Consider the following 15,160-nt stretch of genomic DNA (forward strand, 5'->3'; position numbering starts at 1 on the left):
GAAAATTACCTTCTGTCCATGTCCAAATACATCCTTTCAGCTTCTTCAAATTTGCCGAAGTAAACTGCCACTTCGGCTTGCCTCAGTAATTCACTCTGGAGGTTGAGAAGACGCTTGACAAACTTGATACCTTGGTAGTTTTTGTAGCGCACAAATGCTTGCTCAGCAGTGTCAAGATCCAATCTCTGGAGAGCCGTTTCAGCCAACAGTCGCCTGTATAAAGAACACAGATGTCTTACCTGGAAAAAACAGCTTCATAAGGAACAAACTTAACAAATACTCTTGGCTGAATTGCAGGAGGAGCCAAAGCAGCACATGGAAGAGAAGCAGAGAAGGTGGATGCAATGCCAAAAGATCTTGTGGTTTGGGGGTGGGAAAAGCTTTGGGCGTGCAGATGAAGGGTCTCCGCAACACTCAGAAACCTCCAAAGGTTTTGCACCATCCCTGATGGAAAAATCTAAGCTTATTTGAGAAGGACATCTAAAACCCTGAGAGGACAGTGATATATCCAATTCAGGCGAAGTTGCTGTGTGAACACCTTTGCTTGTCTGTAACCCTAAATGGGTTATGGGAGAGAGAATGAGGCCTCCTGAATTCCTGGAACGAGTGCCAATCCCCTGGGAGCGCAAAAGAGGAAGTGATGTGAAATATGCAACATTCAAGGGTCAATATGGAACCCATGGAAGGGGAGGACGGGAGGTCAATGGTTCGTAGCTTGGGGTCCTCCTGGATCCTTTGCTGTCGCTCAAGGCTCAGGTGGCCTCAGTGGCCTGGAGTGCCTTCCATCAGCTTCAGCTGGTGGCCAAGCTATGCCACTATCTGAACAGGGATAGCCTAACTACTGTTGTCTATGCTCTGGTAACTTCCAGGTTGTTGTTGTTGTTTAGTTGTTTAGTCGTGTCCGACTCTTCGTGACCCCATGGACCAGAGCTCGCCAGGCACTCCTGTCTTCCACTGCCTCCCGCAGTTTGGTCAAACTCAAGTTGGTAGCTTTGAGAACACTGTCCAACCATCTCGTCCTCTGCTGTCCCCTTCTCCTTGGGCCCTCAATTTTTCCCAACATCAGGGTCTTTTCCAGGGAGTCTTCTCTTCTCATGAGGTGGCCAAAGTACTGGAGCCTTAGCTTCAGGATCTGTCCTTCCAGTGAGCACTCAGGGCTGATTTCCTTCAGAATGGATAGGTTTGATCTTCTTGCAGTCCATGGGACTCTCAAGAGTCTCCTCCAGCACCATAATTCAAAAGCATCAATTCTTCGGCGATCAGCCTTCTTGATGGTCCAGCTCTCACTTCCATACATCACTACTGGGGAAACCATAGCTTTAACTATACGGACCTTTGTTGGCAAGGTGATGTCTTTGCTTTTTAAGATGCTGTCTAGGTTTGCCATCGGCTTTCTCCCAAGGAGCAGGCGTCTTTTAATTTCGTGACTGCTGTCACCATCTGCAGTGATCATGGAGCCCAAGAAAGTAAAATCTCTCACTGCCTCCATTTCTTCCCCTTCTATTTGCCAGGAGGTGATGGGACCAGTGGCATGATCTTAGTCTTTTTATGTTGAGCTTCAGACCATATTTTGCGCTCTCCTCTTTCACCCTCATTAAAAGGTTCTTTAATTCCTCCTCACTTTCTGCCATTAAGGTTGTGTCATCCGCATATCTGAGGTTGTTGATATTTCTTCCTCCAGGTTAGATTACTGCAACGCGTTACACATAGGGCTACCTCTGAAGACGGATTGGAAACTTCAGCTGGTGCAGAATTCAGCGGCCAGGCGGTTTGAGTATATTACACTAATCCTAGTCCAACTGCACTGGCTACCAATTAGTTTCCGGGCCCAATTCAAAGTGCTGGTTTTGACCTATAAAGCCTTAAATGGCTCAGGATCACAATACCTCAAGGACCGCCTCTTTCCATATGAACCTTCCCAGACCCTGAGGTCATCTTCTGAGGCCCTTCTTCATGTGCCTCCTTCTCGAGAGGTCCAGAGGGTGGCAACACGAGAATGGGCCTTCTCTGCAGTGGCTCCCCGTCTGTGGAATGCTCTCCCCAGGAGAGTTCGCCTGATGCTTTCATTATACACCTTTAGACGCCAGGCAAAAACATTCCTTTTTAACCAGGCCTTTGGCTGATTTGATTGACATGCTATGCCCTTTTAAAATGTGGTGCTCTTTTTGGGGGGGAGGGGGGTTATTGGGCTGTTGTTTTTATTTTGATTATGTATTTTGTGGTTTTATATTTTGATTTTGTTCTGTGAACTGCCCTGAGACCTCTGGGTATAGGGAGGTATATAAATTCAATGAAGGAGGAGGAGGAGGAGGAGGAGGAGGAGGAGGAGGAGGAGGAGGAGGAGGAGGAGGAGGAGGAGAAGAAGAAGAAGAAGAAGAAGAAGAAGAAGAAGAAGAAGAAGAAGAAGAAGAGGAGGAGGAGGAGTTTGGATTTGATATCCCGCCTTTCACTCCCTTTAAGGAGTCTCAAAGCGGCTAACAATCTCCTTTCCCTTCCTCCCCCACAACAAACACTCTTTGAGATGAGTGGGGCTGAGAGACTTCAGAGAAGTGTGACTAGCCCAAGGTCACTCAGCAGCTGCATGTGGAGGAGCAGGGACGTGAACCCGCTTCCCCAGATTACGAGTCTATCGCTCTTAACCACTACACCACACTGGAGAAGGAGAAGGAGGAGGAGGATGTAATTTTCGGTCTATGTTAAAATTTGTAGATTTTATTTAAAAAAAAGAGGAAGGGAAGTAGATGAACGCTTTGTCGAGCTGTGATATAAGATGTCTTTAATCCACCTAAGAAATATAGGGTGGAGAAATGCTTACATTCTGCACACCCCTCTTGCTAGATAGAGGTATTAGAAATCTCTACATCCTGCCTGACTTGGTGGATATTTGCCATTCCTCAGCTGGGCTTTTCTAATGCTTTTGGACGTGCCAGGCATTTCTGTGGTTGGCATCTGTCCAGGCAGGGCAGGGGTATGGCTTGTGGATCTTTGGAGCTTTAATCAGAGTTGCGTTGTGGAGGTGCACATCCAGTGACAGCCCAAATGTTCCTCTGACCTCCTGCTGCCTTCTGCTTGGCTGGAATGTCCTCCGTCTTTCAGGAAAAGGTGGCCTCAGGTATCGCCTAGATGCGTTATTCCTTTCTGAAGGTTCCCCATTTGACCACTGCACTGCTCTCTGGTTCTTTTCTCTCTCTCCCTTAAAATAGGTTACCTGGGCTTGCTGAAACAGCTTACCTACCCATGATGCAGGCCAAAAGCCGCCTGAGGATTGAGAAGGAAAATGTATCACATGGTCCTCAGTGTCCTTTTGCATGCACCAATTCTTACATGACCTACTTACACTTTTGACATATCATGAGCAGCAAATGTTCAAATTTGACCTTCACAGGGGGCCAAATTTAGCTAGCGGCTCCTATTACTATTGGATGTTTTCACATCAAACTGAGATTATTTTCCTATACAGTGGTACCTCAGGTTACATACGCTTCAGGTTACAGACTCCGCTAACCCAGAAATTGTGCATTTAGGTTAAGAACTTTGCTTCAGGATGAGAACAGAAATCGTGCTCTGGCGGTGCGGTGGCAGCAGGAGGCTTCGTTAGCTAAAGTGGTGCTTCAGGTTAAGAACAGTTAAGAAAGGACCTCCGGAACAAATTAAGTACTTAACCCGAGGTACCACTATATAACAGATACCAGTCCAAATCTGCAGCTAATAAAACCTGTTTTATTAACTTATATTTAACCCTGAAAAGCTATAAGAATATAATCCCTCTAAATAGGAAAGAAAACCTAGGGAAAAAATGGAATTTTACCAAAGCCTTGGATGTGAATTTTCTTCAATGAACTGGGCAGACTCTGCAATGCCTGCATTATTTACAATCGCTTGTGCATCTCGCAGTGATCTAATCTCAAAATTAAGTATGTAATCCTTATTAGGGTGTTCAGGATTCTGTAAAATACAAAAAAAAAAAAAAGTTTAGTGGCTGCTCATTTCCATTGAAAACCACTGTTTTGTAAATTGTATAAATGGAATGTTTTTTTTTTGGGGGGGGGGGAGAGAAATCTAAAATTTACCTTTAATATTTCATCCAGTAAAACAGATTTAATTTCTAAATCTTCAAAGTTGCAAATGTATCCGGACGTTTGAAGGGGTTCCTTAAAATACAAGTTACCATATAATCAGCAAATCAAAATTATCCTGCAGTATTTTGGACAACAATTTAAATGCCATTTAGGATGCAATCGTATGTACACTTCCTAGGAAACAAATCCCACTGAAATCAGAGAGACTTAATTGTGCCGTTACTCACATTTAAGTGTGCACAGGATTGCAGGCTTTGGCAATATTATCACCGGTTTTCCTGCCTACTCAATTTACTCATGCAACCTCATATCTGTGCTTCCTCTGTATTTGTGAAATGCAGAGGGAAGCCTGTGGAGCTCCTTGCAGCTTTCAGAAAGCATCAACCTATTATTGCTGTTGTTTTTGCATTTGCAGTTAAAATCCTCAAGGGACTGGAGCAGCATTCCGACAGAGAGCAGCTACATCAATTTAAGCTTTTAGTCTGCAGGGACTACAGAGAGGCTTATAACATTCTCTAAACCAGCCTTTCTCAACCCGTGGGTCCCCAGATGTTGAACTACAACTCCCATCACCCCTAGCTAGCAAGGCCAGAGCTCAGGGATGATGGGAGTTGTAGTCCAACAACATCTGGGGACCCACAGGTTGAGAACCACGGGTAAACTCTTAATTAACCAAGATGTGGTGACATCTTTTAAGGTTAAGCAACTATCAGACAAATTCATGGAAGATTTCTCAATTTCCAGAGAACTGCAAGTACATCTGGTGGCAGCTAGACTGGTGACCATATTAACACTGGTCCTAAAGCATCTACATTGGCTCACAGTACATTTCCAAGCACAATTCAAAGTGCTGGTGCTGACCTTTAAAGCTCTAAATGGCCTCGGCCTTGTATACCTGAAGGAGCGTCTCTACCTCAGTTGTCTGGCTTGGACACTGAGGTCCAGCGCCAAGGGCCTTCTGGCAGCTCCCTTTCTGCGAGAAGTGAAGCTACAGGGAACCAGGCAGAGGGTCTCCTCAGCAGTGGCACCCGCCCTGTGGAACACCCTCCCACCAGATGACCAGGAGATAAACAACTATACAACTTTCAGAAGACATCTGAAGGCAGTCATGTATAGGGAAATTCTTAATTTTTAATGTTTGGTATTTTATTGTGTTCTTATATCTGCTGGAAGCTGCCCAGAGTGGCTGGGGAAAATCAGTCAGATGAGTAGGGTTCAAATAAAATAGTAACAATAACAACCACCTTTAAATACTAGGTGCTTGGGATCAGCAATAGGGATGCCCGTCACCTTCATTATGAGTGGTTTCCCCAGGGACCAGAAGCATAACATGGGTCAATGAGAAGTCATGCCTTCAGTATTGTGGGCCCAACTCGGCCGAACTCCCTCCCACTAGTAAGAAGCCGGATATTCACAGTCCGTGATGAGTTTCAGATGCCTGGCTAAAAACCATTTTATTTAAGGAAGTCTTCACATCACGAATGCTTCTTTGCAGTTTTAAAATTTTCTGATTTTCTTTCGTTTCCATTTCTGAGGTTTAATTTACGTTTCAAATTTTGTATGTTGCATTTCTTTTTTTATCCTTGTAAGCTGATTTGAGACCAGGATGGTGAGAAGTGGGATCATTTTGTATAAATGATGATGATGGTGATAATTAAATAATAAATATATAATATTCTGCTTGAAAGCTTCCAGAGGGTCCTGTCTAGCCACTCCTAGAGACAGAATACTGGACTAGATGAAACTTTGGTGTGACCCAGTATTTTTACTACTACTTATGTAGTTGTTCCACCATAATGATCCAATGGCTCCACAAGGAGCAAGGTGGTGTGGAGGGAAGAGGGAGAGGCATCCCACCCCAAAATCACTTTGTTCCCTTAATCCCTGTTGAATTTCCACCTATTTTCACTTTGCTTCCAGCTTGACCCAAACTCCTAAGTCAATCAACCAAGGAATATATATGACAAACAATGTGCTAGAAGAACATATGATCTCTAGGTGGATCTGCAGAGAACCTCGCCAACTGCCTTCCTCCTATTCCAGCCCCAAAAGATGCAATGGGAGATTGTGGACTCCCAATTAAAATATTTGTATTTCATTATTGCTTGTTGCTGTACCTCAGGATCCAGGTTTCTGAACACATACATTCTTGTTTTCTCCATCATGGCAAATAACTCTGGATTATCTCTGGCCCATTTCATATCCCAAACATCTTTGCGTTCCAGTTTGAGTTGTTCACCTATTGCTTGGCTTCCTGAACTGTCTGTTATTCGGGTGTCCAAGTCAAAGAAAATCAGCATTCCTAACATGTCTATGATAGCAAGACGGCTGAAAATGAAGGAAGAATGAATGAAAACAAAATAGTCCTTTATCAACGTTCTGTCTCAGATTTGAAATGGTTTACCGTGAAGGTACAGTAGACCCTTGGGTTATGTTACTTTCGAGTAGTGTAAACTTCAGGTTGCGAAAGCGGCAAATCCAGAAGTATTTTTCTGGGTTTCACTGCTCGCGCATGTGCAGAAGCACTTTATCAAGCTGCGCCCATGTGCAGAAGCGGCGCCTCCGGATACAGATTTTTCGAGGGGTGCACTGACCCCTGAATTAAATTCATATCCAGAGGGTCCACTGTATTTCTTAAACCAGAATCTCAACCACAAATAGCATAGGTAGAACTACATATTAAGAGGTAAACACTGAATTCCTAAATTGGCGTTTCTTTCAACATCATAGTAATAATGATAATTAAAATTTATAATACACCCTTCTCCAGCAGGTCCCAGAACAGGTCGGAGCAATTTAAAATTCAGAATTACAAACCAGTTATCAGCTATTATATTTACAAAAAGAGGATGAGCCCTGAAGACATGCATCTCAGGTGTCAAAGGCCAGGGTAAAGAGGCAAATCTTCACCATTCTCTGAAAGTTGTAGAATAAAGAAGTCAGACAATTCCACAATTTAGGGGCTGCCACAGAAAATGCCCTCTCCCACCCCACCCCACCCCACCTTTTGAGGGGGGTAGAACTACCCTTAACACCTGGGAGGATCTGTCAGGAATGAGGTGGTCTTTCAGACCTTGCGTCCTAAGTCTTTAGGGCTTTGAATGCTAACATGATCACTGTGAACTGGGCCTGGAAACAAAGTAGCATCTGTTTTAGAATGGGCTGATATGACTTCAAAAAACAATCCCAGCCAATAATATGGCTGCTGCGTTTTGGACCACTTGGAAGTTTCCAAACCATCTTCAAAGACAACATGGCGTAGAAGACACTGTAATAATTCATTCTGGAAGTTACTAGAGCAGAATGCTAATACGGTGGAATCTCGGTTTCCGAACGTAATCCGTTCGGGAAGACCGTTCGACTTCGGAAAAGTTCCAAAACCGAGAAGCAATGGATGGTCAGCAAAATCCATTGAGAAAATGGAAAAACACACAGAGGAATCTGTTCAATCTCTGAGGCGTGTTCGAAAACAGAAGCAATTACTTCCACGTTTTCGGCGTTTGGCTTCCGAGACGCTCGAAAACCAAGGTTCCCCTGTATGAGGAAGGAAAGACCTTCTCTCAACATCATTATCTGCCTGAACCTGCCCCATCTTCAGTTAATTTTTCACCCTTTCCCCCCTGTCTATTAAAAGCCTTGGGTTGTATCCAACATAGTGCTCTGTGAACATTCCATAAGTGCAGGAATTTCTGCTTGTGCAATGGAATGTTCTCCCCCTTCCTCTCCCTGTTCACCCCCAAATCTATTCTAAGGGTTTTCCCCCACCCCTTTGGAGCAGATTTGGGAAGGCATGGGTGGAGTGGGGGGGTTAGAGATGGCTCATTGCACAAGCAGAAATCCTTGCAGTGATGGGATGGGATGGTTAAATACTACTCATTGTCACCAATAAGGTAAAGGTAAAGGGACCCCTGACCATTAGGGGTTGCGGCGCTCATCTCGCTTTATTGGCCAAGGGAGCCGGCATACAGCTTCTGGGTCATGTGGCCAGCATGACTAAGCTACTTCTGGCAAATCAGAGCAGCGCACGGAAACGCCATTTACCTTCCCGCCGGAGCGGTACCTATTTATCTACTTGCACTTTGACATGCTTTCAAACTGCTAGGTTGGCAGGAGCAGGGACCGAGCAACGGGAGCTCACCCCATCATGGGGATTTGAACCGCCAACCTTCTGATTGACAAGTCCTAGGCTCTGTGGTTTAACCCACAGCGCCACCCGTGTCCCATTGTCTCCAATATAATATGTAAAGTTCAGCCTCCTAGAATAATGTTTAACATTTCAACTAACAGAATGTGTCAGAATTGGTAAAGATTGCATCTCAAAAGTTGAGAATATATTTTACAACCAAACTTCTGTCTTACCTGGAGGTGCAATTCAGAGACATTTGATAAGGCCGGCAGCTGAGGAGATACTTCCGAATCAAACCAACGTTGGGGAGCCTGTAACTCTGAATGGTGCCAGATTCTCGTCCCTAGAGAAAAACAACTTTTGAGAAGCGAGGAAATATGAGCATAACACACCTTTCTTTATGTGCTGGACTAAGCCACAGGTAAGCAACCTGTATGTAGTCTTATCAAATGGATGAGCCGAAGGCTTGGGAGAATAATAAAACTGTAGAGTTGGAAGGGACCATGAGGCTTCTCTAGTCCAAACCCCATTGCTGCTACTTCCTCTTCCCCTCAGTCCATTTGAAATTGCTGCGGCTTGGAAAACCCAAGAATTACCAACAATAGAAGAATGGCAGATGAAGATGATGGATTTTTCAGAGCTAGCTGACCTAACAGGAAGAGTCCGCGACCAGAAGGAGGAGGAGTATCAGGAAGAATGGAAGAAATTTAATGATTATTTAGTTAAATTTGTTTAACTGGAAATAGCTTGCAGATACTTAATGGGCTTAGGATTTTATTTATGTTAAGTGATGAAGTAATACGTTTAATTCTATAAGGTGAAGATTTAAGGATGTTAATATTTAAGTTAAATTTCATAAAAATGGGAAACCAATGAAATTCAACTAAGGGGAAGCGAGGAAGTCACTTAACAAAGTTAATAACTGTAATTTTCAATAAGGCTATGATCTATGTTTGTTTTGTTTGTTTGTCTTGTGTGTTTGTTTGTTTTTTATAATATTGTGAAAACCAATAAAATTTTTGGGGGAAAAATGAAATTGCTGCGGCTAAGCAGGAATCGCTGAGCAGTGGAAAGAAAGGGGACTTGGGCACACCCCCTTTATTGGCAGCCCCACCCCCTTTTCCTCGCTGCTCAGCTGTTCCTATAGATTGGGGTGCATGAGAGAAGCTGGTGGAGGAGGAATAGAGCGATCTGCCTCCCTCTCGCAGGTTATTTTTGAGGTTTGCCCTTTCAAAAAACAGGAAAAGAAATTCTTTGCGGGTACTCGCTTCCCCAGTGTTGCATGAGGTTTTGTGTCCACATGTCAACAACCAAACCTTTGCTTTTATGCTTGAAGCCCTTGGCTTCATTTTTTAAAAAAAGTTTTTATTTATACTTTTCAAATTTATACATTTCATTAATTCTACAATCACTTTAACATTTCAAAGGTTGACTTCCTTCCCCCTTTCTGCGGTTCCTTAAATTTATTTTTTAATATCTTCTGCATATCCAAATTCATTTAATTTGCTCATTTAATTATCTACTTTAAATATATACTCTTATGAAACTGCAGGTTATTACAATAATCCTGCCAATCTTCTTATGCTTGCAATTTATCTGTAAATATTCAATAAACCATTTCCATTCTTTTATAAAAAGTTTGTTATCTTGATTTCTTATTCTTCCGGTAAGTTTTGCCATTTCTGCATATTCCATAAGTTTTTGTATCCATTCTTCCTTTGCTGGGACTTCTGCTTCTTTCCATTTTTGGGTGAGGAGCATTCTTGTTGCTGTAGTCGCATACATAAATAAATTTCTATAAAATTTAGGTAGTTCTGTCCCTATAATTCCCCAAAGAAAAGCTTCTGGATTTTTTTTTTAAACAAAGGTTATTTTAAACATCCTTTTCAATTCGTTATATATCATTTCCCAGTAAGCTTTAACCTTACAACAATACTAGGGATTGCTGTGGCTGCTGTTTGTATATAATCTTTTGTGCCTGAGACACAAATCAGCTTATCTCCTGTTTGGCACCTTCTCCTGTATGCCCTGAGGCATAGTCAGTAGTGGATAGCGTAGTGGGGCAGCGACACTCACCTGACCTCCAGTAGGTCATATCACTGCTGTTTACCAGCAGGTAGCAGAGGGGGATGCATACAGTGGTACCTTGGTTTTCGAACAGAATGCATTCCAGGAGCCTGTTCGACTCCTGGAACCATTCAAAATCCAAAGCTTGGCTTCCAAGTGGCTGCGAAAGCCACACTGGACGTTCTGAGAATTGTTCGAAAACCGGAACACACACTTACAGGTTTCGATCGTTCGGGAGCCGATTTGTTTGAGAGCCAAGGCATTTGGTTTCCAAGGTACGACTGTACAGTGGTACCTCGGGTTAAGTACTTAATTCGTTCCGGAGGTCCGTTCTTAACCTGAAACTGTTCTTAACCTGAAGCACCACTTTAGCTAATGGGGCCTCCTGCTGCCGCCGCACCGCCAGAGCACGATTTCTGTTCTTATCCTGAAGCAAAGTTCTTAACCTGAAGCACTATTGCTGGGTTAGCAGAGCCTGTAACCTGAAGCGTATGTAACCCGAGTTACTACTGTATTGGAAACACATTGGTGCGAGCACCAGATTGGCTCTGCTAGCGCACTTGTACCACAATGACCTCCCTGCTCCCTCTCTACCTCCCAGTGAACAGCAGCAGCAAGACTGGCCAGGGGTGTACTAGTGGGTATAGCCTTTTAGATTCAGCAGGGCAAGGGCAATATCGTCCAGCTATAAATCTAAGGTTATTCTTGTGCAGTGTTAAGAGAACCATGTGTGCTTGGAAAAGAATATGCAAATATTGTTAAATAAATAAATGAATTAAAATAAACAGCAATTTGGTACTTACAATAATAAGTGTCTTATCAGATGCTGTTATTGCACAAATCGGATCCCTCGTTCCCTGAAACCGTATCAGATGTCAAGTTTAATCACCAAAAGCAGTTTTATTATTTGAAACAGAGCTGTAGAGCGAAATTGCTAGCAAGAATATGGTAACATTTGGAAGGGAAAGTAGTTTTTTTTATTTGCATGATAGAGCAATAAAAAAAAATAATCAGAAGAAATCTAATGCACTTTCAGATTATAAACAACAACTCAAAACGGCTTTCTTCACAGACTGGCAAAACAAGATTCTGGTAAGAACTTACTTGTAAAGCTTTCGCATAATCAAGTACTCCATCACCTGCTCCAGAAGGGGTATCATCTACATGATAAATCCTGAAAGGAAAAATGGAAAAAGGAAATTGGTACCTTCTGAAGTACAGGGATATTTTTTAGGGCTTGCACTTTACATACTGCACATGATGTTTCGTTTCCCAAATGTGTGTGTGTTTCCTGTGGTTGTTCTTAATGCAGGAGGGTTTTTAAAAAGTGGTTATAGGGTTGAGGAAGGCAAAAGGTTCTGAAGAACCTGTCTGTAAGAATAAAACCCAGAGTAGGGAGTCATTCTGTCTAGAGCACGTCCTCCAGTGCAATCGTGCAAGCAGGAAAATACTACACAGGAGGAGGGTTGGATTTTGGAGGTAGTGGGGTACCAGACTGAAATGAAATATGGCAATTTGATTGGGAGAAATTCTCAAAGCAAAATAATCCAAACTTCCCATTATTATTCCAGGTATGACACAAAAATTTAGGCTTGGGTCCTAAGACAACTAGATGGGAAACTTTCCTTCTATGAACTTCATTAAGCTAACTTATCTTAGGATCCAATACACAGCATTGTAGAAACAGATAAAAAAGCTGGGCCATGAAAGATCTGAATGACATCAAAGAAGAGAATCCATTGGTGTTAAATAAGGGTCCCAGAAGCAGTTACAGTGAATGAGCTATGAAGAATATTTGGCATGCTGAATAAGAGATGTTAGTCCTTTCCTGCCTGGAATATAGGCAGATATTATTTACAAATTAATTATTCACAAAGCAACTATTTTATGAATCATGCGAAGAGTTAAACAACATAGCACAGGAAAAGAAGCTGCAAAATCGAAGAACAAACCTCTCTTTGCCCTCCTTTCTAGTTCGTGCCACCTGATTAATTTCCATTGCAGTGAGCTTCTTGTCCACCCGATACTGCCAGATATAAAAGGCTTCTTTTGAAGCTGCAATCACCTGGGTTTTGGTCATGATAACGAACAGTGGTGCTATTATAAAATCCAAACAAGAAGCACAAATTGAATAGGTCCGTTGAATGGTGCAATCTTATTTAGACCAAGATAAGAAGCAGGTTGTGTACATGAGCAGCCAACATGCAGGTAGTCAACCTGAAGGTGTTGTTGTAGTAAAACTCCCATCAGCCTCAGCGAGCATTGCCAATGGTCAGGGATGATGGGAGCTGTAGTCCGGAAACAACTGAAACTGGCTACCCTTGGGTGTCATTGCCAGGTATAAGAAAAACAACACAAATCTCATGGCCTGGTTCAAAGATCTATATGTGCTGAACACAAAATGTGCAGGGAATTTCCAGAGAATAGGTGCTGGCACACTCAAGTATACATTTCTTATTTATTTCATAATACATGTGCTTCCTATAGTTAATTGTCTTTAAAAACTTTGATTTTAGAGTTATCATTAGATCCATTTCCATTCCCCTACTTGATTTGTATTCATTATGCTGTTAATTTTACAAAACAATGCATTCCTAATAATGGAAAGTTTTCTGCAGAAACCGGTAGCAGTGGAAGTCTCCACCCCACTTCACTGGATTTGGGGCACAAAGTCTATGGAGAGTCTATGGCCTTCCTAGATGTTGTTGGACTCAACTCCCAGAATCCCTGATCCCTGGCCATGCTAGCTGGGACTGATGGGAGTTGTAGTCAAATGGCATCTGGAGGGCCACATATCCCCCATTCCATTACAGTGTGTATGCTTTTTGGGAGGAACTATAAGTTATCTAATAATAATAAATGACAGCAACAAAAACAAATGAAAGGTAAGAGCAATAATACTACAGTAAGTAACAAGGTGCTTTGAAGTGTGATTCTTTCTATTGTACTGCTCTAACATCTACCACCAACTATAAACAGTGCAATCACCAATCTCTATTGAGCTTTATCTATCAGTCGTTTTGATAGTTTAATATCTATGGCAGAAATAACCAAAGAGCAAGAGAACACTGAAATTGAGAAACGTTAAGTGGGAACTATGCTTCTACTCTGCCTACCAAGCTCTGTTGCTAGAAGCAGCTAGCATGGTAAATACATTTTATTTTTTTTTTTTATAATATATTTATTAAAGTTTTCAAATAAAACATATATCAAATAAGCACTTATCGTTGTCCATTTAACATCTTTCAGTTGTTACATGGGACTCCCCCACACCTCCCGCATACACTTACATCATTATTAAATTATTTTCAAGCAAATTATCATTTAACTCATCTTAATTAATAATCTTAATTTGGTTTGACATATAATTCGACTTTAAATCTATTTTGATGGTAGACAATTGTCTGCACTGGCATCCTATTCAGCACTCAGCCAGATTACAATATTTTTGTAAATAAGTCTTAAATTTCCTCCAGTCTTCTTCCATCCTTTCTTCTCCCTGGTCTCGAATTCTGCCGGTCATCTCGGCTAGTTGCATATAGTCCATCAGTTGCATCTGCCATTCTTCCACAGTGGGTAGCTCCTGAGTTTTCCAATTCTTGGCAATTAATATTCTTGCTGCTGTTGTTGCGTACAAAAAGAATGTTCTGTCCTCTTTTAACACACTCTGGCCGACAATACCCAGGAGAAAGGCCTCTGCTTTCTTAGTAAAGGTGTATTTAAACACCTTTTTTAATTCATTATATATTTTCTCCCAAAAGGCCTTCACTCTAGGGCAGGTCCACCAGAGGTGAAAAAATGTTCCTTCATTTTCCTTACACTTCCAACATTTGCTATCAGACGAATGGTATATTTTAGCCAGTTTGACAGGGGTCATGTACCATCTATACATCATTTTCATCACATTTTCCTTCAACGCATTACATGCAGTGAAGTTCAGCCCAGAGGTCCACAACCTTTCCCAATCTTCAAACATAATATTATACCCAATATCCTGCGCCCATTTTATCATTGTTGATTTTACCATTTCGTCATGTGTGTTCCATTTCAGCAGCAAGTTATACATTCTTGAAAGTACCTTAGTCTTAGGTTCTAACAGTTCAGTATCTAACTTTGACTTTTCCACTTGGAATCCTAACTTTTTGTCGTTTTTAAACACTTCTTTAATCTGAGCATAGTGTAACCAGTCTCGCACTTTGTCTCTCATCTTTTCTAAACTCTGCAATTTCCAGTTGTCACCATCCTTTTCTATTATCTCCCAATATTTTGGCCAATTGGCCTCCATATTGGCTCTTTTCCGAGCCTTAGCCTCCAGGGGTGACAGCCACCTCGGAGTTTTATTCTCCAGTAAGTCTTTATATTTTGTCTATGGTAAATACATTTTAAAAGCCTCCCATTGAAAACTGTCAAATATTAGCCTTTGATGAACCTGCATGCAAATGCATAATTAAAAATAATTGGAACTTGATAAGGAAAGGTAGTTGCAAATTGGGCTCAAGGACTTGACTGGAACCTGGAAATTAAACAGTTTTTGAAGATTGGAATGGCATGAATAAAGTGTGCCTGCTTTAGTGACATTTGCAAAAGCCAGAACGATTCACAATATGCCTAATAAAACAGCAGATGTGTGGGTCCTTTGAAAAATGACCATGATCGGCACTTTTGAAAAGAGCAAATATGTTTACATCACAAGCACAGATGTTCTGATGTAGTGTGGGAATGGGCAACCTGTGGCCTTCCAGATGTTGTTGGACTCCAACTCACATCAGCCTCAGACAGCATGACTATGAAGTTTCATGCATATCAGTTAACATCTTGATCCTGCTCTACTGAATTGAAATTTCAGCTTTCATGACATAGGCAAACAGCCAATTAAACAGCTATTTTC

At 41.9% G+C, this 15,160-nt stretch overlaps 1 protein-coding gene across 2 annotated transcripts in view; it reads right to left on the reverse strand.

Annotated features, from left to right (window-relative positions):
- Positions 1-15,160, reverse strand: part of WDR35 (WD repeat domain 35) — a 42,731-nt gene that overhangs the window by 13,650 nt on the left and 13,921 nt on the right. For both annotated transcript variants that reach the window (XM_083607139.1, XM_083607138.1), the window contains 8 exons: positions 12,225-12,369; positions 11,377-11,446; positions 11,076-11,129; positions 8,439-8,548; positions 6,197-6,407; positions 4,071-4,151; positions 3,809-3,945; positions 10-213 (listed from right to left, as the gene is read on the reverse strand). In XM_083607139.1, the coding sequence (XP_083463265.1) occupies positions 10-213; positions 3,809-3,945; positions 4,071-4,151; positions 6,197-6,407; positions 8,439-8,548; positions 11,076-11,129; positions 11,377-11,446; positions 12,225-12,369 (1,012 nt within the window). The remainder of the gene's footprint in view (positions 1-9; positions 214-3,808; positions 3,946-4,070; positions 4,152-6,196; positions 6,408-8,438; positions 8,549-11,075; positions 11,130-11,376; positions 11,447-12,224; positions 12,370-15,160) is intronic.

Source organism: Podarcis filfolensis, assembly GCF_964270895.1.
Source record: "Podarcis filfolensis genome assembly, chromosome: 3".
NCBI lineage: Eukaryota > Metazoa > Chordata > Lepidosauria > Squamata > Lacertidae > Podarcis > Podarcis filfolensis.